Genomic DNA, 24,954 nt, shown 5'->3' with positions numbered 1-24,954 from the left:
TGTACATAGTAATGCATTGTGAAAATAACCTGTTTACCTTGGTACTGTCTTGGCTTGTTTATATTTATATTTTTTTTATTTTATCTTGTTTTGTGTGTTTTTTAACACTAGTGAACTGTTTTAATATTGTTTCTTTCCGGTTTAAAATGGCTTCTGCTGTACTGGAAATTTCAATAAATAAATAAATAAATTAGCTATGAATACAGTTTTGTTACACTAGTGTCACTATCAAACATTATGGCAGATGGATTAACTGTGGTCTTGCTAATTACGTACCTCATTGCCAAACACCACTCCAGGTATCAGTCCGGCATATGTATACTTATGTGGTTAATTGTCAGTTCCAAATGTTTTCTCAATCATATCATTACCCAAACCACTGGTGTATGCAGGGGGAGGGGGGGAGCAGATGGGGCAAGTCTTTCCCAGAATTTTGAGATAAACAGTATTTCAAATTAATGCAGTAAAAATTTAAAAAGAATGTTCAAAATGGTATTTAAGAAATATTTTATTGTGCATTCTGCCTGCCCTCTGAAAAAAAAAAAACCTTCATATGCTAGTGACACCAACAAACAGACAGGTTTGCATCTGTCTATGTGAGACATGTCAGAGCTGTAGAATAGTCTATAGTTTGATCATTTCTTTAAATTGCCAGTGCTGATATAAAATGCTTCCGAATTATAGGGTGACAAGGATGGCCAGAACAAAATTTGAACACACTAACAAAATTGTTGCAGAGTCCCTCCAAAATTAGTAATAATTCTGCATGTCATGATAACAAAAATAATTTACCTTTTCTCTGCAAGTAGCAAATATATGGAACAAACATCAACATTTTGGTGAGAGTTTTTTCCTACTTGATTTACTTATGAGTAGGGAGCGGAAGTTGATGACCTAAAAAATATAGGTATATGACCTATAGAATGTCCTAAAAAATGGGGGAAAATGGCGTAAAAAATTCAAAAAATGACCATTAAATTTGTTAGTTTCAGGTTAAAAATTGAAATGCAAAGGATGCAATCTTGTTTTTATTTTAAAAAAAATAAAAAAAAAGGCACCACATGCACATTCAATTAACATATGCAACGAGGATTTCCAATGGAATCAACCGAATAATTTTAAAACCATTTAATGAAAAAGTCGCATAGACTAAATGAATTGGTGTAAAATGCATTAATTTCCTGCATCTTTCCCTGGTGATTTAGTGTGGTGTGTTTCTGTGGCACTGTAAAGAAAAATAAATAAGACAATTTTTGTTTAGAAATTTAACAAATTGTATTAAAAATAGGGAATCCAAAATCAGGGATGCATCCGGGAAAGGGTTCATAGACATCCCCCTCCCCTCCCAGAAAAAAGTACGTTGGAAAAGTAATTTTTAACATCAGAAATTGTTTGAAATATCTGAGTGTGCCCCAGACGAGCACCTGGATTGTTTCCCTGGACACAACAAAGACTGTCACCAGTTCAGCATTTCTTTTGCTCGTAAATTGCAATCCTGCGAGATATATATATATATATATATATATATATATATATATATATATATATATATATATATATATATATATATATATAGGCCTATGTTCACCTTGGTGAAAAGACTCAAGAATATTACCAAAATGAAAGAAGTGACAAAATATGACGAAACAATACACCGTATATTGCGAAAAGTGATGGAAAAATGCCTAAAATCGGGGAAAATGACCTAAAACCTGAAAATTGGCAAAAAATGCACTTTAAAATTACCTTTTTTGGGTTCTAGATGAAGTGTAATATTGTGTATATTTAATGGGCATCGTGTCCGTGATGTCAGAAAAAAAATGACATTTCATCAACTTCTGCTCCCTACTTATGAGCAATTATTAATGTATGTATTGTATGTTTGTATTGCTTTCCTACCTCTCTAGGTTGTGAATGAATGGTAGATAGTTAGGAACAAACACATTGAAATATTTGTTCTGTGATCCAGGTTTGAAGCATGGAACACAATGGCATAGTGGTATAATCAAAGGGCCCTGACTTTGATACCAGGTAGAGGCATACATTGGTTTAGATCCCAATTTAAACTGGAAGTCTAGTCCCGATTAGCCTATCTGTGCATAAAGGGTACTTAAAATGAAACTCAAGTGAACCATAGAACCCTGTAATCATAAACTAAATGTATATTACGTATTACATGTAAAAAGTGAAAAAATATGTTATGAAATGAACCTTGAATTTTTTTACTATTTTTATAATGGGTTACTCAATTTTGATTGTATCAAAATGCAGAGAGGGAGAGAGAGTGCTTATTTACGTAAATATCCAAATCCTGTTGATCATTAATGTTCATAACTCTTCCTCACTGGTACAGTGATCAACACATTCTGCTACAAAGCAAGTAGCCTGGGTGTAAATCCTATTAAAGACATAGATCCTTTATTATTGTTGTTACATGAATTAGCCATTCATCTTCATCATTGCAATTAACCGAAAGAGGTAGAAAAAGTCAAATACATTGCAATAATGCTTTCTTCCTCCTTTTGCAGCTCGTGTTTCTGTGGCTCAGAGTGGATCTTTGAGCCTGTTCTCCAGCCGAGAACAGGAATATGAGCAGAGAGCTCAGCTGTTGAAGCGACTTGCATTTGTTATCTTCTGCAGTGAAATGGACCAGTATCAGAAGCTCATGCCGGAAATCCAAGGTAATTTTGGTGAATACAGATTGATACTGATTACTGGGGATAGGATTGTCATGACTGCAATCTTTTCTGTAAATGCCTGAAATTGTATATATAAATTCAAGTTGTGTAAAAAAAAAAATTTAAGGTGCTTTTTTTTTGGCCATGTATATGCATATTTTAACAATTTTTCAATCATATTCAGCACATTTTTTGCAAACAGAACTTTAAAACACAGTAATCAAATTCTTATTTTTGTGTCAAAGTAGTTACACATGGTTCCCATGTATTTTTGTGTCATCTTTAATGACTTGTGTGCCTTCATTGATGGTTGGTTATACAAATATTTGTGGAAATTTTTGAAATGACAGCAATACCTTGTTTATACCTATTCTTTTACACCTTGCTTATGTAACTGTCAATTGCATTCCAAGTTCTACACCCTTCCTTACATGTTTGCCTTCTAGAACGCCTTGCAGAGAGCCTACGTTTGCCTCAGGTTGTTCCATCAGTACAGGCTCAAGTGTTTTTGTGTTTCCGAGTCCTGTTGCTTCGTATGTCGCCACAACATGTGACTTCACTGTGGCCTATCATCATCAGCGAAATGGTACAGGTGTTCCTACATATAGAACAAGAATTTAACACCGATACTGAGGAGTTCAGGTATTTATTTTATTAATACCGGTGCCATTTTGATTAATACTGATTGTCTTGTGTGAAAATTTTCTATCAATAGGTGTGGCATTTCTCTGATGTAAAAGTACATGTCCTTATCCCCTGGTTTGTGTCTAACTCGTAATTTCATAACACTTTTACGACATGCTTTTTAAATGTGGAAAAATCTTTATTTTCTCAGTCATTTATGTTTGTGGACTAATAACTGTACATTTGTCTTAATTTGTTGTAAACACAAAACAAAGGTTCATATGCTTAATTATGTTATCTTTCACTCTGTTTCAATTTTGCAAGACTTTAATGGCCTGCTTGATTTCAGTTTTAATAGTTGGGCATCATTTATCATGTGCTATAAATTCCCCTGGATGTCAGGTTGTATTTAACTTAATATGCTAGATTTGATGCTGTGATAATTATGCTCCAGTTATTTTTATAGGGACAGAGAGGCGGGAGGGAAGAGAGAGCAATATTAATCACAGCCCCTCTCTGATAGGGCCAGACCTAAATTTCAATCATTATACTAGGGCTCCAATTAAGTCATGGAATTTCTTTTATAAGCAAATATAGATGGAAATGAAGGGTTTGTTGACTGCACTAGACATCTAACAATGCAGATAAGGCATAACTTATGCCACATGCCATCATTTCACTAATAAAGTCCATTTTTGGCATATACTTACTATTTTCCTCTAGTGTTCACATCATGTGGCATAGAGAGGAGTTGCTAGCCAGAGATGGAGTTGGAAGGAGTGACAGGGCACTGCATCGTCTTTTACCATTATAACCTTTTTTAACCTAACTTACCTTCAAATGTTTTAAACTTAGACTATTCTTGTCTTATTTCCTGATGAAGGTTGATATGGTATTTTTTTTAAGTAGTCCCCATCAAGTTGTATGCACTTGTCTGCCAGTCCTGGAAGACATACTGGAACCAATCTTTTGAACTGCCTCCGCCTTCTTCAGAATGGCCTTTGATGAGTCCTGCAGCTCCAATTTCAGACAAGGGAGGGAGGAAAGAAAGAAAGAAAAATAGAGAAAAAAAAAACATGGAGCAAGATCTGGGCTGTATGGAGGGTGCAGGACACATTCAATGTTTTATCGAGCCAGATATTGTGCAACAACGTTGGAAACATGAAGGTGTGGATTATCCTGGTGTAGGCACCAACCAGATGGATGCAGCTCAGGGCATTTTCAACAGATGTGTTCAGCCAGGGTCTTCAAAACTGCCACGTAATACTGCCAAGTAAGTGGGGGCACTACATGTTGGTAGACCATTCCACGGTAGTCGAAGAAGGAAATCACCATTACCTTATTCGCCAACGGAACAGCTTTGGCTTTCTTTGGCGTCGGAGAACTGGGTGATTTCTAGACTGTGCTCACCTGTTTGCTTTCGGGATCATAGTGGTGAAGCCAACTCTCGTCACCACTTATGATGGAATTCAAGTAGGCCTCGCCATGCTCCGGTACCAGATGTTAAGCTTCCGACACACCTCAACTTTCACCTGCTTCTGTTCGGGCATTAGCAATCTCGGCACCCATCTTGCACATACGCATCTCATGTGCAAGCGATGGTGCAGAATGGTGAATGCACTACCATGGGAAATGTGTAACATGTCTGCCAGTTCATCTATTGTTATTCGGCAGCTGTGTTAAACATGATCTTGTTCGCTGCGGTGGCAGGAGCATCCGGACTGCCCTGCTTTGTGGTCGAAACAGGGCCCCCCTTAATCTGTTTGAACCACCAAAATGCTGTTGATTGTGGAAGGACATCTTCGCCGTATGCCTGCTGCAACATTTCGTATGCTTCCGTTGTGGATTTCTGCAGATGGACACAAAATTTCAAAGCCACGTACTGTTCCTCACGAACAGACTCCATTTTCCATATGCAACTTCTGACTATTCGTATTTTGCTTGCACAGCATTGCCAGACGTATGTGCATACGTGCTTGCAATTTTATCTGCTGATTCCACGAGACATTTTCTTCTCACGCAAATTTGTTTCACTGTTGCATGTTCACTGTGGATAATTAAAATAAAATCATTCTCACTCTTTTTTGACTAGTCCTTGTAGTAAGAACATGCCAAAGCTGGACTTCATTACTTAATCTAACAATGCTCTTCCATGTTGTGTGGTTTCTACGATTTCTACAGAAGAGCATACAAATTACACAGATACATGGCAACATTTTTGTGTCTATTTTTCTCCTGATGCAAAAAAAGAAACAAAGAAAGAAAGAAAAAAATTATCACCAAACTTTGTTGGTGCACAAATAATTTACCTCAAAACACTGAGAAGAAATGCAGCTGTACTTATAAATTTTGCCAATGTTGCTTCTCTCCTCAAAATTTATTTTAAGTCCGTGGTACTGAACTTGGTCCAAGGCTTTCACATTTAAGACTATCAAAATACACACAATTGGGTTACAGTAAGTTAAAATATGCCCTAGAGGTCTGAAAATTTACTTAAGAATGTCCAGAAAACTTGGTTATGGGAATTTAATGTGAAAATGAGTGGAAACCCTGAGCAGGAAATGCACAATTGAGGTGTTAATGTTGAAAAGAGAAGAAGAAAACGTTGCATCTTTCATTTTAAACATGTTCTAGCTTTACTTAATGCCTTTCAAGAAGTTCTTTTTTCATCTCAGAGAGAAAATTTGAGAATATCTGAAAATGTCAATGAAAATAAAGTATTTGTGGAGATATGTTTAGTTTATTGTTACAGTGGTAACAACAAGATTGCCTTTTTTCACCAGTTCTCTATATCTTTCATGAACTTGGTACATGCTCTTTCTGGAACAGGTATGCTGTAATTTTGTAATCCATAAAAACCTCATGATTTGATGTAATTCATTTTAAACCACTATTTAAGTATGGTCCAAATACTATTGAAAAGTTAAGTAAAAAGAAAGAAAGAAAGTAGGTGGGAAAGTATTATAGTGTTTAATTATTTACATTACAGGTAAATGGACCATATTAGTGGTGACATCACAGCAAACGACGGAGCATGATTGGAGTCCAAACAAATGTTTTTGTCTATTTAGAAGCATAGAATTTTCTATTGGAAGGGGTTGCTTTAATGATTGTGACAGCTGTTATGAAACAAAATTGTGTGTATATATATACATCCATAAAAATTGAGTTTTCGGCTAAAGCATCTATGTATCACACGTATTTTACAGAGAATAAGGTAATAAGAAAATAATGCATTTTTAAAGAAAATCTAGGCATTCTAGTTCAGCAGAAGCCGGCCCGAAGCTCAGTTGATCTCAAGTGTAGTCATGCTGCTGCTATGGATGATGGGAAACCAGCAGCCTCACGTGACTACAGCGACACTTCCCATTAGCTACAATTCCGGATTGGATGTTGTTAGGAGCATTCGCTTTACTCTATTTCCTACACAATTTATTCTTTACATTCTCATCTGTAAGGTATGTTTTATATATAGACATATTCTTCGAAATCTCATCTTTACATCGATGTACGATACGCATCACAATTTAGTTTCATAACTGCTGTAACAATTCTTAAAGCTACCCTTCCGATGGAAAATTCAATGGTTTTGAGTAGGCTAAAACCAAGTGATCTACTTTGTTTGGACTCAAGTCTTGTCACACTAACACGGTCCATTACTACAGAATATAGTTTTTTTCGTATCTCGCAGATGTCATTAATTAAACATTATATGTATTAATTTAATCTCTAAATCACTCAAGATGCATGAATCTTCAATGCTGCACAGTTCCTAATGCTAAGTGTCAAAAATAAATTTCCTGTTAAAATACACCCATATATTCACAATGAACTAACTGTGTAATGGTATCCTTGTTAATAACAGTACAAGTAACTAATATTTTATGTGACACTTGTTTGTTATTTACCTACTCTGGGCATTATTCTGTTTTTTGGACACTTTATATTTTTGCTATTAACATGTGATAAAACATTTAATATAAACGTTATTTTTTTTCCTTTTCACCTCCACCTTGGTTCATAATCTGTGGTGATGGGCAATAGGCGTCATAGCAGGTAAATTAATATAAGAAATTTTTCTCAACTATTGCATGCTTTCTGGCAGAATGACTATGCGAATTTTAGGTGATGGATGGCCATGGAGTTTTCCAGTACTCTGTCAGTGCTTTCCTTATTTTCTTTCTGCTTGCTACAGTTGGTCATATTGAATATTCCTTTAGTGATGGGTTCTGTTTTATCCTTTAAATGTCACAAAAGCATTCAAAATAGTGTGGTAACGTTTATATTGAGCTTATATAATTGGGACTGGACCAACAGTCAGACCTAGTACCACTATGTGCCCTCACTGAGAATCAAACAACTTGTAACTTATTGATTTCAAGGTAACAGTGTTTACCACTATCAGGATGATTGAAAGACACCACACAACTTTTAAAAAATATTTATTAAACAAGTTTACATTTTTAAAAGAAAAATGGAGAACGTGTCCCTGAAAATTCATTATTGTGCAAAAATGCTGTATTTCCACTAGAGTAGGCAGTTGCAATGGCAGTGCTAAGATTGAGGCCAGGCGTGACACCTCCCCGAAGAAAAAATTGCTGGCAGATTTTCTCACCTATGTAAATATTCTAGTCTTGTTACTGGGCATTTGAACGCTTAATGTTGGCTATCAGAAAGAATTAGTAACTTGAGATTAGTGTATTAACATGTTAAGCAGTGAGAAACATTGCAGAATGTTGGTAGTATTTGGATATAACATTGCCAGATTGGAAAGATAAATGTTTCAAAGTTTATATCGAACAGTAATTTGTCTACCATTTAGTTCTATAATCAATGTTTCAGTGAGATACCAATAGTGCACCATAGATATACAAGATATTGAGGATGGACCGATACAAAATATTTCTCATTTACCAATAAAGTATTGGCATAAAATTGCAAATGTTTCTTGAAGAACACAAATGGTTCATTATCCTCCAGAATTAATGTATTAAACCTAGTGATTGCAATGGCTTCATATTTAGACATTCATTTTACAAAACTGGGACATATGGATTACATGTGTATATCCATAAATATAATAACAAAAAGACAGATTTTAAATTACAGACTATTATTTAAGGATATGTCTGATCGATAGTGGTAATTTTATCAATAAACCAATACCACCAATTTGTCTATATAGGCCGATATTGATTATCTGTTCCATCACTACAAGATATATTACTTACTTCATTTTGGATGGAGTGTTTTTTTGGAATCTGTTAGTGTATAGTGTATGTTATTCAAGAAAAGAAAGTTTTCCAACATATGGATTTAATACAATATTGTGAACATTCCAATTCATACGAGTGTGAACAGTCTTAATTTTCCAATTGATAGTTTTTATTTTTAGTTTAGCATTACTCTATGCAGGTGTTGGTTGTAGATGCACTGATAGATAGTTTCCTTCTTCACCACTGCACTAAAATGCATTTCTTTCCTTCCAGCTGAACACTAAAATGCACTCATTTGATATTCTCTTCTGCATTTAACATGTATGCTTATGTACGTTGTGACATACAGCTTGTCAGCACTTATTGAAATTTCTTTGCCCGTAGTGGAAGTATTGTTATTAATGTGATGTTATTTCTGTACAGTTTGTAGCATTTGTTTTGTTTTCTAATACTATATGCCTTTAAATTTGCATTGTGTGTACATATAGAGGTTGTTTTGCACTGTAAACAATTATTTTTGCAACTGAATTAATTAAATCAAATTGAGTTAAATTTGATTTTGTATTATTATTTTAAGATAATGATTGCTAAATTATTCAGAATTGTATATAAAGTTATGTCATTGTTTCATGTGTAGTGTGTATATTTTATTATTTTGTGTGGTTGTGTTAAATCCCAGGTAGCATGTGAATGTTGTTTTGCATTTGTTCTGTACCCTGTTTCATTGTTAATCGCTTTAAACCTAGAATGATTGGTAAATGGCATAAAAATAACAAAATACTACGTATTTTTATGTGTTTTTTAATGTTCTGGTACAATAGTATGCAAAGATAATAGCAACCAAATTGTCAATCATTAATTTTGTTATTTTTTCTTCTACTTCCTATGTTGTTACAGGGAATGGAATTATGCTTATGTTCAAGCAGATGTTGTCCTCTGCTTATTGGTGGTTTTACTTTGTGACCCTCACATTGCAGAAAATAGATTGAATGATGTTATCCTTGCAGTAGGCTGTACCAAAAATGTGTGTAGATCTTATACTGGTATTGGTACTCCAGTATAATCATTGATGGGGATGTTTCCATTATAATAGAACTTTTGGTTTTGTTAATGTGGCCTGCCTCTGTGACAACTGACCGGAAACTCAATCAGAAATTTGCCCATCGATCCGAACTGAAAGCTTGAAAAGGAGTAGGATTGTTCGCAAGGGCACGAACTCTTACACCTGGCTGTCCAGAGAAAGGAAGAATATTTGCCCCCCCCCCCCCATGTCTATCCCCACCTTCTTCACTTCTTCCCACTACACTGCACTTGCATCACCACTATCTTCATTCTTCTTCATCTTCCCCCCTTCCTCTTCTGGTTCTTCTCGATCATCTTCTGGCACACCCTGTATATCATCTGAACCACCCTGTATATCTTCAACTTCTGTTTCATTCCCTGTGTCAAACCCCTCCTCCTACAAGTCCCGAATTTCTCCTGGCCGAAGAGATGCCATCACAAAAGACTCTTTCTTCTCACGACAAGGTTTCAAAAGCACTCACATTCATAGCCCGATAACAAGAGAATGATTTGTGCAGCCAAACTCTTTGCCTGCAAGTGCCCACGCCTCTCCCCTCCCCCAAAGACTGTAGCCACCTGTGCGGCACAGATGCCGCGAAAAACACTCGAATAACGCTATACAGAAAGGCTTCCTCCCACTTCCCCGCCTGTTGCTAAGTGGAAAACACAGAACAAACAAAGCTCTGATCCCTTTCTTCCTTCCAAAGCCACTTTTACTGCGTAGAAATGACACTTGTTTAGAACTTGAAAGACGGGGCCCTTTAACTCATAAAGCCTTGAAAAACACATGCACTTTTCTTGTGTCTTTAACAATCTGCCTGGCGACACGACAATGACGTCAGAGTCTGCCCAGTGATGACGGCAGATGTGAGGTGGATGCTTGGAGATTAAATCCAAAAAGATTCTGTGTTTTTTTAATTGGTTTCCTTTTTATTGAACATTTATTACGAAGATATGTGTTTGCCGAAATATTTGTCAACCATCCTTCAGTCACTTTTGTCATCTGGAGGCTCCGCCTCGAAAGGGTTAAGTAGCATACTACTAGACTAGGTACTTATCGTCACCTATCATATTTTTTAGTAGTGCTTTTTTTTCTTCTGACAGAGTTTTTTTTTGGGGAAGAGTATAAATCTTTGAGATAAAAAGACACAACCTGAACTCTGTATGGTATATAGTTTTCCTTTCCAAATTTTTTGTGCAGCACCGTGTATTTTAAAAGTGCATGCCTGAGATGATTATGTGCAGAAGAGGTTACTGTCCATTAACATTAATCAAAACTATGGCTTTGTGTACACGTGTCATTCGGCAGTGCTTGTTACAAACAAGTGAAGTGGGTAATTTTTTTTTGTCTCCATAATTGTTTATAAACATATCTATATGGTATATTATTCAGTCACAGGGAACAGCAATATAGTAATCATGATTGTTACTTTCCTCTGAGAGAGACTTCTTTTTTAAATAGGGAGACAGAAGAAATTAGCTTCTCAGAGTCTGTTCATCCTGCAGTGCATTTTGGGTACCGTTTTGGTATGTAAGTACTCCTGAGTATTAGTGGAGTAGAAGTTGTTAGTGGATTAGCATTGGGGAGAACATGCTTCGCAAAACAGCTATGTAATTGAATTTCTGAAACTGAAAGGATTCAGATTGCTGTAGAGACTTTGAAAATGCATTATTTTAAAATTTCCATGTAGATTGTAGTTCTGGTATTAAAGTTTGGTAGAATTTGTGAAGTCAATGAAGTTAGTTTTAGTGTCATGTGCATTTATATGGACTTTTTTTTTCAGTTCTCATATTAGACTTCTTTCTGCTCTGGATTCTTCGTGGGTGGTGAACAGCAACAATGGACTACATGCACATGGACACCCAGCATGGCTGCAACTTCAACTCGCCACATGTAAACTTCTTGATCTAGCCCTTCTCCTACCAGCGCATAGACTACCACAGTTCCAAATGTAAGTTCTATTTCTTTTATAATCAGTTTCTTTTGTTATTATATGATGACGATGAGTTAAAATTTTTGGGTACATATGGCCATTTTGCTCCCTTCTAAGTATACCAGTAAAAACCCTCTTATCTAAAATTCTTACCTTAAAGTTAAAAAAGGGGTGTAAAGAGCCCCTTGAAAAAGGTTAGAAGTGCAAGGACCTGCACAGGACAAACACAACACATTAAAAGATAAGCACACACTAAAAGACCTCCTCACAGACAGTGGAAGAGACCCATCCTTCCGAAAAGTGAAAACAATTGCTAAAACACTGTCTATTTCCCCCAACATGGATGATAAAGCATTGGGAAGGGTCCAGCACCTGAACCAATGGCCATTGGTGAGACACCTTCGTCCATTTTTGTAATTATACAGGGTGGCATTTTAATGGCACCCGCGGACCACAGAAACATGTAGAATATATCAAAACAAACGAGTTTTCATTGTTCGGTGCTACAAAAAAGAAAAGTCCATTTTGCCTCCTTTATGTTGGAGTAGTGGTAGTGGGCCGGCACCGCACCCGAAAGTGGGGCTCGGTGGGGCTTGCCTTAATGGATTTGTCTCGTAAGGCATGAGCCCCATTTTCTGGCAGTGTTGCCAGCTGCTTACTCGAAAAATCACCAAGGTTTTTTTTGGGTCTAATGTAGCCTAAAACAAGGAGCTGGCAATCTTGCTTGAGGCTCGCCTTAATGGATTTCTCTTGTAAGGCATAAGCCTTATTTTCTCGCAGTGTTGCTAATATTTTACTCGAAAAAAATCACCAAGGTTTTTTTTCGGTCTAACGTAGCCTAAAGCAAGGAGCTGGCAATTTTGCTTGAGGCTTGTGTTACAGGGCATAAAGCAAGGTTGCCAACCTGGTGGTTTTACCATAGCTTTTTTACAAAAAAAGAGAGAGGAGAGAGAGAGAGGGAAGAGATAAACAACCGACAGTTTACTTACAACTTTTTTTGGTGTAACCTAACCTCAAGCAAGGAGCTGGCAACTTGCTTGAGGGTTGGCTTACAGTACATAAAGCAATTTTTGCCAACCTACATATATACTGGGCAAGGAGAGTTGGTACTGCCGTAAAAGAGAGAGGTGGGTGGGTGGATGGCAACACAAGCGCGCGCGCGCGCGTGCGTGTGTGTGTATAATATGTAGCATTATTAACTAGAGTGTGTTGGCAATTTACTTCCAACTAAAAAAAATAGAGATGCCGACGTTGCTGTAAGATGAAGAGAGAGAGAGATTTACGGCCGGCAACAGTAATGAGCGAATGCGCCATATCGTAATTTTCCAACTCCGGTATATCGTGATTTTTGTAAACCTCTCTCGGGGGAACGATGTGCCACACACACACGTACGCGCGCGCGCCGTATTCTTAAATAACTAACAAGAACAATGAATCTTTTTGGCTTCCGCAAACAGATCAACATGGAGACTGCACCGCCAAATTTCAATAACCTCTTATCTTCCGTGTTATCTAAACTCAATGGTTTACTGATCGTTCACCTCAACAGCATTTGGACGAAACTGAATGACGATGTGGGCAAGATGTTTTATGTTTTTAATAACAATTTATATTTCTACGAAATTCCGATCGACGGGAAACTTCAAATCACCGTGAATCCGGTGAACGCAGGCGAAATCAAAATTTCTACCGGCAAGAACATTTTTCGAATCAAGCACGACAAGATGCTTTCTAACATTACGTACGATGTTTCCGCAGGAGATTACCTGTACGTGGAACTCCTCGGAGATTACGACAAACTTATTCCTCTCTTCGTAGAATTACGAATTGTTTATCCTATTATAAATAACCGTTAACCAAAAATGCCTAACGACATTTTCGGCAACACCAAGCGTGTAGACCATGCAGAAGAGATTCTCATGTTGGATATTCGAGTTAAGAAGTTGAGGACCGATTTGATCGCTTTGCAGGAGACCTTAAACAAAAGTTTAGAGTCGGAAATCGCCACGCTCCAAACGCAATGTCTCGACCCCATTCTGAAAATCGATTCCGAACTGAAGACGCTGATAAAAAATTATGTCGACGTACCTTCTTACGACAGCGTTCAAAATATACAGTTGAGCGTGGATTCGCTTCAAAATGATTTGGCCAAATTACAGCAATTTCAATCGAAAAATGAAGATTTGGAAAAATTGAAACTCGAAATCGAAGAACGAACTTCCGCAATCGAAAAGAATTTCTCTGAACTTCAAACCGTCGTGAACGATATAGACGCAGAACGCTTGCACGTCGTCGTTTCCAAATTACAAGAAGAATTCACCGGCACGTTGGAAGAAATTAAATCCAAGTTGCAGACTTTGGAAGATACCATGACGAACCTACCATCGTCGGACGAACTGCAGGTTATCGGCAAAAGCGTCGCGAACATAAAAATTCAATTGGAGGCATATCGAGATTTCGAACACATTCAAACCACCATCGCTACGCTTCAGGCGTCTCTGGAATTGATCAACGAAGAAATTAAAAATATTCATGCTGAAGCGAGAGCGTTGACGAGCATTCAAGACACGTTGAGCACGGTTCAGCAGAAGATCGAATATTTAGAAAATTTGAACGTGGAAACGAATCTCGCTCATTTTCATCACGTACTCGACAACATACAGGGTGACTTGGAATCGTTACGGACGAGCGTGCCTTCGAGCGAAGATTTGGAAAAATTGAAAACGGCGGTGGCGGCACTATCCGATTCGAGCGACGTCAAAAGTTCGTTGAGCGAACTCGAGAGTAAAGTGGCCAATCTCCCCACCTCCAAAGAATTGCACGCTTTGAAAAGAAACATATCTCGAATGCTGAAACGACTGGAAACGGAAACGGCGAACGTGGAACAGATTCGAGACGAAATCAATTCGCTGGTGTCGACGCTGCCCACTTCGCAGAGCGTCGCCGACCTTCACGCGCAGTTTACCGAGATGCGAAGCATCGTGAACGATCTTACCGAGAAGAGCTCGAAATTGAATCAAGTCGAGAACCTTCAGAATATTGTCGTCAACGTCAGAGATCAAGTTGGAGTGCTGGAATCCACGCAGGAATCGACGCTGGCCTCTTTCGGTGCCAAGTTGCAAGAACTCAACGAAAACTACAAGCAGTTGAACGTGGAAGTGAAAATCAAACCGTCGTTTTCTACCGTAACGGATACCATAATCGAGCATTTGCTACCCATCGAAAATAAACTCGGACAAGTTCACAGTAATCTCGTCACCTTCGACACTAAATTCGCCAAATTGTTCACCTTGCAAGCCATCGAAATCAACAGCGTTCCCAATCAACAGAGAATCTCCACGTTCGTCGAAGGTAACAAACTGTACATGTTACATCCTTATCATCCGTACTACAAGTTTCTCCTCGATGGCACGATTCAGATAAACGAATTTTCGTACTGGTCTCACGGCAGAAAAGCTAGCGTTCCCACCATGACCTTAATATCGAATCGTGGTGTCCAGAAAGCGGGAAACATTCCTCTGGCACGTTGGAACGAAACGCGCAACATATATGAAATACACGAAGACGAAGATCTCACCGTTTTCGACGTGAGTGCCGGCGATAAGCTGATCATTCAAAACACGAGCGAGGTGCCACCATCTTTGAATCCCATCACGCTGGTGCTTCTCTTGAAACGTAATCTCTAAACAAAAAATGTCTAGGCAAGCCATCGTCGAAGAATTGCATAAACCTGCACGCCGCAACTACGAACGTTTGGCTGTGGTAACCAAGGGCATCTACGACCTCTGGCAAAGCGACCTCGTGGAGATGAGTAGCGGCAATTTGAAAAACGTACATAAATGGAACAAGGGTAACAAGTACCTCCTCACCGTCATAGACACGTTTTCGAAATTCGCATGGGCTCTACCTTTGAAGGCGAAAACGGGAACGTGCGTCGCGGAAGCATTCAAATTAATTTTTCGCGAAAGCGGCGGCAGACGACCTCGGTTTCTGCAAACGGACAACGGTAAAGAATTTTACAACGCCGTATTCCAAAAGTTTATTCAAAAACATGGCATTCGACATTATTCGACCTTCACTCACATCAAAGCCAGCATCGTGGAAAGATTCAATCGAACCTTGAAAACACACATGTGGAAACGATTCACGCTTCGGGGAAATTACAAATGGGTCGACATCCTGCCGGAACTCGTCGACACCTATAATCACACGGTACACAGAACGATAGGCATGAAGCCAGCCGACGTTACCAAGTCCGACGAGCAGCGTTTAATTTCCACAGTTTACTGTCCAAAGTACACACCCACGACAAAAAAAGCTAAATACAAAATTGGAGACCAGGTGAGGATCAGCAAATTCAAACGCACCTTCGAGAAGGGATTCACAAAAAATTGGAGCACGGAACTTTTTACGGTGGTTCGAGTTCTACCTGGAAACCGACACACGTATATAATAAAAGATAGTAGCGGCGAGATTTTGAAAGGAAGATTTTACGAAGAGGAACTCTCTAAAACAAAACACCCCGACACGTACCTCATCGAGAAAGTATTGCGTAGGAAAGGTGACAAACTGTTTGTCAAATGGCTGGGACTTCCGGAAAAGAGTTGGATCGACGCGGACGAAGTGATCTTGTGAGTACGTGGAACGTGGTGAAGCGTCTACCGGATCCGGAAAGTCAAACGAAGAAAAAGAACGGAGAGTTGCTTCCCGACAGCATCCGCTGTCTGATCGTAGGTCCTTCGGGGTGTGGGAAAACGACACTGCTCGTGGACAATTTTCTCCTCGCACCGAATTGGTTAGATTGGAAGAACAGGCACCTGTACGTGTTCTCGAAAAGTTTGGAGCAATCCAAATACCAGCAACTGATGAAACTGTACGATGGTCTGGACATTGCAACGTTCGCCTCGGAAATAAAACCACTCGACGATTGTCGTGAAAATTCAGTTGTTGTGTTCGACGACGCCATCCTGGAAAATCAAAATGAAATTCGCAACTTTTTCACGCAAGGTCGTCACAAAGGAATGGATTGTTTTTACCTAGCTCAAACGTTTTCCAAAATTCCAAAACAGTTAGTGCGCGACAACGCTAATTTCATATGTTTGTTTCGTCAAGATCACACCAACCTCAAGCACGCGTAGGATGACTACGTAGGCGGAGACATGAACTACAATCAATTTTCGGAACGCTGCTGCTCTACTTGCTGGAACGGTGACGATTTCGGATTCGCGACGATCGACATGACGAGGAAACCCAACGACGGAAAATACAGAAACAAAATCAACGACTTTCTAAACGTTGCAACGTTGTGAGAAACGACGTGTATAAATAACGTCATGACGAAACGAAAAATCGAGGACGAAAATCTCAAGTTGCGAAAATACCTCGCGAAACGCTTCAAAGGTTGGAAATCCGAGAATCGCGGATTCTACGAAGAGAAGAAACGTCAGGATCAACCTGTGATCGATGCCATCAGCAGTCTAGGTAAAGAAATTAAAAGTGTCACGGAACAAAATAAAAATTTGATCAACGAACTCGTACCGCTCGCAGCTAAAAGTTACGCCGTACCCATGCCTATTTCGAGCATTCCTTCGACACCGTTCGAACTGAAGGATGTACCGGCACGACGTCGAGCCATTGGTAGCACGTCGTCGTCTTCGGATAAAATCGAGTTGGGACCTTTGGCACGAGACTACCTGAGTACGGGGAAATTCGACAAGGATGAAGTGTTCGGATTGTATCCCAGCATGGAAACCAGCGAAGGCGGCGGTGTGGTGTGGAAGATTGGGAAATCGAAGGTGACCTTCGAAGGCAACGACATTAAAGTCAATTTAGGCGACAAGGATAGTTGGAACAGGTATCCGGGTACGGTGGGACTGTGGGAACTCGTCGCCAAAAAGCAGCCGAAAGATTACACCGACGAAGATTACCAGAGTTACAAGGAAATTCTGATCATGACGGATGCCTTGTACCAGAACAACGACGCCTCGCAGAATAGGGTGAAATCAAGCAGCGGCGAGAAGTACAGGAATCTCATCAAACCGATTTGGAACCAGGTCAAAACAGGCAGCGGCGTCAAACGCTACAACACGTTACCCAAAGAATTCGTTTGGGTGGACGACGTTAGGAAACTCGTGGACCGATTGTTGGTGATAGCCGGCGAAGAGAATGCAGGCAACCGTAATTTCTACAACGAGAAGGTTGGCATCGTGGACATGATCAGCACGAAACTTTCCAACTTCATCGTGAACGACGACAAGGGCATAGGTTACCTGATCAAAATCATCAACACGCTGCCTCCGAAATTTTGGAACGTGGCCGAAGGAAAGGGACTCGTGAACGACATCATCAACAAGTTACGTTTCGAGATGCATCTACCTGGCTACCAGTACTGCGGACCGGGTACCAAACTCGAGAAAAGATTGGAGAGAGGAGACAAGGGTGTGAATCCGTTGGACGCCGCATGCAAAGATCACGACATCGCCTACAACACCACGCAGACGGATCTGGACGCACGTCACGAAGCAGACAGAAAATTGGAGCATGCAGCTTTCGAAAGGTTCGTGAGCAGAGATGCATCGTTGGGTGAACGGGTCGCCGCACTGGGTACCACCATCGCCATGAACACGAAACAAAAATTGGGGTGGGGTATATAAATAACATCCAGTAAAAAAAAAAACTTGATATATAAATAACACACATCATAAAAAAATAATTTTTGGTATATATAAATAACACACATAGTGAAAAACAATTAAATTTCTCTCTAACACTGAAATTTTTTTGATATGACGACTGAAAAAATGAGCGATCTCCAAGCATTAAAACAAATGCTAAATTTGTCAGTCGAGTATGTAAAAATTCAGGAATTGGAAGTCGACAAACCTTACACGATAACTTCCGGTTCAATCGTTTCTACCCAGTATGGTCCCAAGGTACGCCTGTTGCTCAACGCACAATACAGTCTATTTTTACCAGATCGATACGCTAACATGTTATCCGACGAGAAGCTATCTATTTTAATCGAGAACAAAACTCGAATCGTGTACAAGGGGACAAAGGAACTTCTTGGCAAGAAAACGAAGCACGTAATAGAATTTGTGTAACGACTGCGAGGCCTTGAAAATATATAAATAACATACCGTAAAAACTACACGAGAAAAATCTCAGAATATATATATAAATAACATACCGTAAAAATAACACATAGAGCATCAACATGAAGCCCAAGGGTGTCGTGTACCAGATACCATACTCCAATCTTAAAAATCTAGGTGCCCTCGATGGGTTACTCACCAAGAAACAACGCGAGAAGAAACGTTCTTGCTTGAGCAAAGGACACGGAATGAAATTACTGCTCAGCACACCTCAATTGAAAAGATTGCCGCGTTCGCGGAAACAGCAAAAGGTCGGAGGTTTCATATTCAGCATCCCGGCCATCCTGGCAGCATTGGGGGCCGTTGGAAGTTTGGCCGGCGGAAGTGCCGCCATCGCGAAAACCGTCATCGACTCGAAGAAGAACAAGGCCGAGTTGGAAGAACAGAAACGTCACAACCTGGCCATGGAGAAGAAAGGAGGCAAGGGCGTGATGAGAAAGTTTAAAAAAAAGAAACAGAAGCACTCACCAACCGAGACATTGAATCTCTGATCGGACCGTTACAAATCAAACACTTCAGAGGAGTTTTCATGTCCGACTCGTTACCTTTAACCGTCAAAAGAAGAGAATGTGGAGTAGTCAACTTGGACGGTCAAGAAAATCCAGGCACGCATTGGATATGTTACCACAAAAACGACAATGATAAAGCATTCGTTTTCGATTCTTTCGGAGGTGTTCCACCTACAAATTTAATTTATTATCTGAAGACGAACAAAACCTCTATATACTACAACGACGAACGCATTCAAAATTTCGAAGACGTGAACTGCGGTCATCTCTGCCTCTCCGTGCTCGCGTTTCTCTCTAAAATAAATAACCCTACGATCGAGGATTTCCAGAAAGCATTGTGGAACCTCAAACAGCATCACTAGGATGGGCGTCTTCCATCTCACGAGCGAATCTTCAATCTTGAAACTCACGCTGCACGACGACATCGTCTATCCTAAATCCGTGGCTCTGCGTGCATTCTACAGCATGTACCTCATACCTAACGTTACGCAGCACAACAACAAAATTAGCGTCGGAAGCGAGCACATCGTCGTCACGCCAGGGCAATACAATCTTTCCACTTTGCAAGCTCAATTACCCAAAGGCACATACCTTTCTCAAAATTCGGTCACGCACAGAGTGGAAATCCTATCCGCTACGGAGACCGTGGACCTGGGCACCATGGGAGAACTTTTAGGTTTCGAGAATGACACAAAACTCGAAGCTGGCATCAAGCACACGGCAACCAACATTCCTAAATTCTTGGCCATAGAGACTCTGAACGTACACTGCAACGTGGCGGAAGGCATGATCACGAAATCTTCGGACGGATTATTAGGAAGTCACAAACAGACGGGAATCATAGCCACTTTCAAACCAAGTTCCGAGTTCATGGAACCGATCATCTACACGCCCTCTTCGCCGATCTATTTTCCAGTATGTCGCAACCGCATAGACGACATAGAGTTGGTGGTGACGAACGAGAAGGGAGAGGTGGTGGATTTCGCAGGTGCCACTACGACGGCCATCGTGGAGATCAACGTATAATAAATAACCATACATGTAAAATGGAGCAAATCGAAAGTTACGAATTGCAATCTTTTCCTCCCAACCGTCGCACGTTCGCCAATCTGAACGAAGCGAACAGGGAGATCGAATACGACCTGGACGTAGGGGATGGGTTCATTCATCCTCACAGAGCGGACCTCTACCTTCAATTCGACGTGGTGAAGAAAGAAAGCGGAGACGCGTTTCCCGCAGCAGCAAATTTGATACTCGTGGACAACTTCGTGCCTCACCTGTTCTCGCAGGTGGAGGTGAGGAAACATAACACCGTCATCGACAGAATAGATTATCCAGGCATCACGTCGACGGCAGTGGGAACTTTGAAATTATCCAAAACGGACGCAGCATACTATCAGGCGGGAGGATTCGAAGCGGGGACCAAAATATCGACGAGGAGTCACACGGTGCTCTTTCCCATGCGTCTGCTTCCGGGATTCTTCTCGGACTACAAGGAGATCATGTGGAAGGGAGGACTGAGGGTTACGTTTCGAAGAGCGGCCAACGACAACGACGCACTGATGCGATACGCTACTTTGGGTCCGGACGGCACCACGCCGATAGCCAACACTTTACCCGAAGCGGCCAAGTGCGTCATCCGGAGCATGGAATTGAGAATGCCGGTGGTGGAATACGAAACGAACTACGCCCTCAAGTACAAAGCGGAGATCTTGAAAAGTCCGCAGGTGCCGATTCACTTTCACGGTTACCAGTGCGTGCAGAAGATGGCCTCGGGAAGTCACATGGAATTCGACGTGACGACGCAGTTCAACAACATACAGTTCGACATGCCAGATTTCGTCGTAGTGCTCTTTCAGACCGGACGCAATAACGATCAGGAAAAAGATTCCAGCAAGTTCGACGACTGCAAGATCAAGAACGTTTATCTCAAAAATGGACGCAACGAAGTGTTCCCGCGCGAGAATTACAACCTCGACATGACCAAAAACGATTACCTCAAACTTTACGAAGCTTACACGGCTTACAAACGCGTGACCGAGAGGAACGTGGACGTGTACTACGCGCCCAGCGAATTCAAAACACGCAGGCCGATGTTCGTCATCAACACATCTAAGAGAAAGCAGGTGGTGGTCAACGATCGAACCAACATCAAGATCGTGTGCGAGTTCCACGACGCGCTGCCTGCCGATACTCTGTGCAGCGTCATCCTGATTGCAGAGAAGTTTTTTGTGTATGATGTCAAAAATGAAAGAGTGACCGAACAGTTTTAAGTAAAAAAAAATCACATAATTCTCAAAAAATTATACTGACCGCAGGTTCAAATATTAGATTAACCTGCAACGCAATGTTTAGGATGTACTGCGAGGAACACCTTCTTACATTTGTGAGAATAATCTGGAATAAAAAATAATAAAAAAAAAAACAAATTAATTTTAATGCATTTATAATAAATCACACTTGAACGCACAAAGGAACTTCCCCTTTGGCCCTGCGTGTGCCCCATATTCACCCCGTAGGGCGCGGCAGGGAGTTAGTCCCGCTAAAAATTCCAAACCTCCACCTGTTTTTTTTTTTCGCATTTGAAGATAAACAAAATATTGTTTATATTTTGGCTATATTAAATTAGAACTTCTGTTACATAAATTGTTTTTTTCATACACACATACATACATGCCATTTACCACATTCTAAGCTAATTTTTAGATGATGGTAGCCCCATGGGAGCGTGTGAATCCCACATTTCAGAACGCAAATCTTGTCGTCGCGTGCGTCCAGGGCAACCTTTCTCACCTGGTTGGTTGTCAACACATGGTCGACGCTCTGGATGCGCTGCTCCACTCCTGCAATTGACGTCCTATTTATAAGGGCTTTGACGTAATCCGCGAACTTGAGTAACTCTCGGACGACCCGCCTGTCCACACCCTTAGCCTTTTTCGTGATGGATCCTTCTGCCCGAATAGCATAGGTTTTGGAGCGAAGACCGGCATCCTCGAGCACCAGATCACCTTTCTTCTCGTCTTTGAGTTTGCCAGGCGCCAGGCAGTTGTCGAAGAGGTCAACCAAAGATGGAACCGTGGCCATATCCTTGTACGCGTCGGCTGTGTGAACCTGATATATTAAACTGTCCGTGTCTATGTAGAGAAGCGAGATGTTGTGGCCGTAGTGTGCACGTAATATGTCGTAGTACGTCTCGAACATGTGTAGCTTGCTCAGATCCAGAACCGCGACTCCAACGTAGATGGGCTTGTTGAGCCTCACCTCACCTCGATTCATGTGAATCAGAGCCAGCTGCTCATTGTAAATGGTCCCTGATTTGAATAACGGGTTTGCTGCGAGCCTGCAACATTGTGCTTTGTTTGATATTAACCTCACATCTACACGATTTCGCACATTCTCCATAGTTTTCCCGAACACCGCATTGTTCATTAACTTGAAGAAATCGCGATCGAAATCAGAAGTGGCGACTGTACGATGTTTGGTGTTGAGCTCGATGTATGGACTCATCCATGGAGAATGCTCGAACATCAAAACTCAATGTACCGTGCGGACGGTAACCCCTCGCTTCATCAACCACCGGAGGTTTTGGTAGTGCAGGACATAACGCTCTTTGGGCACAAAGTCCATGATGAGCTTTGCTTGGTTCGAGCCGGGTGGGCATTTGAATTCCGGGACTGGCGGAAGATCGCAGAACAAATCCTGCACCTTCTCGGAGAACTCGATGTCCACCTCGGCAAAAAATCCACGCTCCGAATCGTCGAAACCTTCAACGTCGAAGTTGGAGGGATCGGCCCACTCGAAGCCTCCAAAGGGGAGTGGCTTCATCATGCAGTATCCGTAGAGGTTGTTGACGTCCGTGTGCATGATGTAGCTGGACGGTTGCGAAGGGTCGTAACCGGTGGCCATGTGGTGATTGTTGGCGCGTGCGTATCGCAGCGGCACCTGGACCATTCCACCCCGCACGGCACGTTCCACGAACAGCATCATGTCCACGTCCGAAAGAAGCTCAAGCCTGATTTTCGTAAGAAGAAGCATGGCCGACCAAGCCAGTCCGGGAAGACTGTAGAAGTATGCAGGGTCCAGCTTGTAGATGGTCTTCGCAGTTGCACGAAACGCCTGGAACACGTCGGCGAGGAGCGTCACATCAAGTTTGAGGTACGCATCGTGGTAGTCCCCGAGATTTTGGCAATCCAGCTCGCGCCACATGGACTGAGCATGGTTATAGTCATCCTCAGATATGTCCGAGCCTCGCAGCTTGCTATAGAAGTTTGCTCGAGGAGGTAGCGTCGTCTCCGCGAACTTGGTAGGGTCCGTGACGTATTCGTAGGGGTAGACCCCCTTACGCCTGAAGAGACCGGCGTCCAAGTTCGGAAAATTCGCAGAGGTGATGAGTGTTTGCTCGTCGCTGAGCTTCCCCGCGAGAGCATCGAGGCTGGCCGGGAGGAACCTCAGGGAGTCGAGGAAGCGAAGCTCGACGGCAGAGCGTGATTCCGGGATTCGAACCCACTTGCTCAAGCTAATGTAACGCTCCTCGTTCTGCGCCAGGACGTTGATTCGCATGTCGTCGTACCCCAAGTGAAGCACCAGATGGTGGAAGTCGTATCCCGAGCCATTGTGAAAAAACACAGGGATGAAGCGCGGGTCCCGGGCCATTAGGTTGCATCCGTTGCACCAAGGACCAACATACCTACCGTTAAAGTGATCGTGGTGTTGGACTTTACGGTTGTTGGCAGTGTACTCCTCGACGCAGACAGGGCAAGCGATGGTCTCGTCGTGTCTACGTTGATCGTCGGGGGACAGTGGGAGCATAGGCTTGCGGGTCAACAGTACCTTCCCTATCTCGATGGCCTCGACAACCATCCTCTCGAGGAAGTGTTTAACTGCGTCGGGACCGCGATACACGTAGGGCTCGGGGGCGACGTGCTGGTCTCGTCGCACCACAACGTATGCGAAACTGGATGCCTCGTGGAGTTGGTAAGGGGTGGTGGAGGAAACTTCGGGATCGGGATCGCAAGTGGACAGGGGCTTGAGGAAGGCCTCGAAGTCCGCGATGATGATAGCGGGGTGCTCCACCATGGCACCGTGCATGTGGAAACGCTCCACGGTGCCAGGTTTGGGCAAGACTGCCACACCCGGCTCGTTGGCATTGCAATAAAATTTGTGGCGAGCGAGCTTCTCTGCAGCGATGTTGGGACCTCTGATGCGCTGGTAATCCTGCTGTTCTCGATTATCAAATGTGGACAAGCACCTGCGACAAACTTCTATGTGGTGTTCGTGCTTGCTCCGTTGACTCGAAACAAGTCTAGGGAGGGAGCGAATGAGGGTGTAGTGGTGATGAGTTTCGTCCTTGATGAGCAGAAGGTGAATTTCCCGAGCATCATCGTCGTCTACATCGCTCACCCGGATAGGGTACACCACATTTTTGTCGGTGAGGCCGTAAACGTTGATAGCCAACCGAGGGTTGTGTGTACGGGCCTCGAACTTGCGAATGTCCGAAAGCGCCACCGGGTAGTCGATCCCAGCCATAGCATCTTCCAGTTCCGACTCGTAGGGTAGGTAGTGGTTAACTCGATGTGGATGGTTTTTCCTGCTGACAGGGTGCAAAGCTGCAAGCACCGACCATACGAAGCACTTGGCGTCACCGTTCTGAATGTTCAGGACGGCCGTCTTTGCCGCGATGGAAGATGGTAGGGGGACGTAGCTGGAGGCGGAGAGAGGCGTAAACTTGCAAAGTTTGACGCGCAGTTCGTGAGGCCCGCCACACAGCGAACCCCCCG

The 24,954-nt window shown here is 41.8% G+C and overlaps 1 protein-coding gene across 7 annotated transcripts in view; it reads left to right on the top strand.

The window, feature by feature from the left end:
* The window catches only part of LOC145988814 (protein DOP1 homolog), a 135,237-nt gene that overhangs the window by 95,495 nt on the left and 14,788 nt on the right, over positions 1-24,954 (top strand). For 5 of the 7 annotated variants that reach the window (XM_083124017.1, XM_083124012.1, XM_083124016.1 and 2 more), the window contains exons 24-27: positions 2,529-2,681; positions 3,125-3,320; positions 11,043-11,111; positions 11,365-11,532. In XM_083124017.1, coding sequence (XP_082980143.1) covers positions 2,529-2,681; positions 3,125-3,320; positions 11,043-11,111; positions 11,365-11,532 — 586 coding nt within the window. Of the gene's footprint in view, positions 1-2,528; positions 2,682-3,124; positions 3,321-8,791; positions 8,983-11,042; positions 11,112-11,364; positions 11,533-24,954 lie in introns of those variants that run through there. The other 2 variants (XM_083124018.1, XM_083124019.1) reach the window with 2 other exon arrangements.

This window comes from Lepisma saccharinum, chromosome 6 (assembly GCF_977018435.1).
Source record: "Lepisma saccharinum chromosome 6, izLepSacc3.1, whole genome shotgun sequence".
NCBI lineage: Eukaryota > Metazoa > Arthropoda > Insecta > Zygentoma > Lepismatidae > Lepisma > Lepisma saccharinum.
The sequence above is the reverse complement of the archived record's forward strand: the minus strand, read 5'-3'. Positions and strand labels throughout refer to the sequence as shown.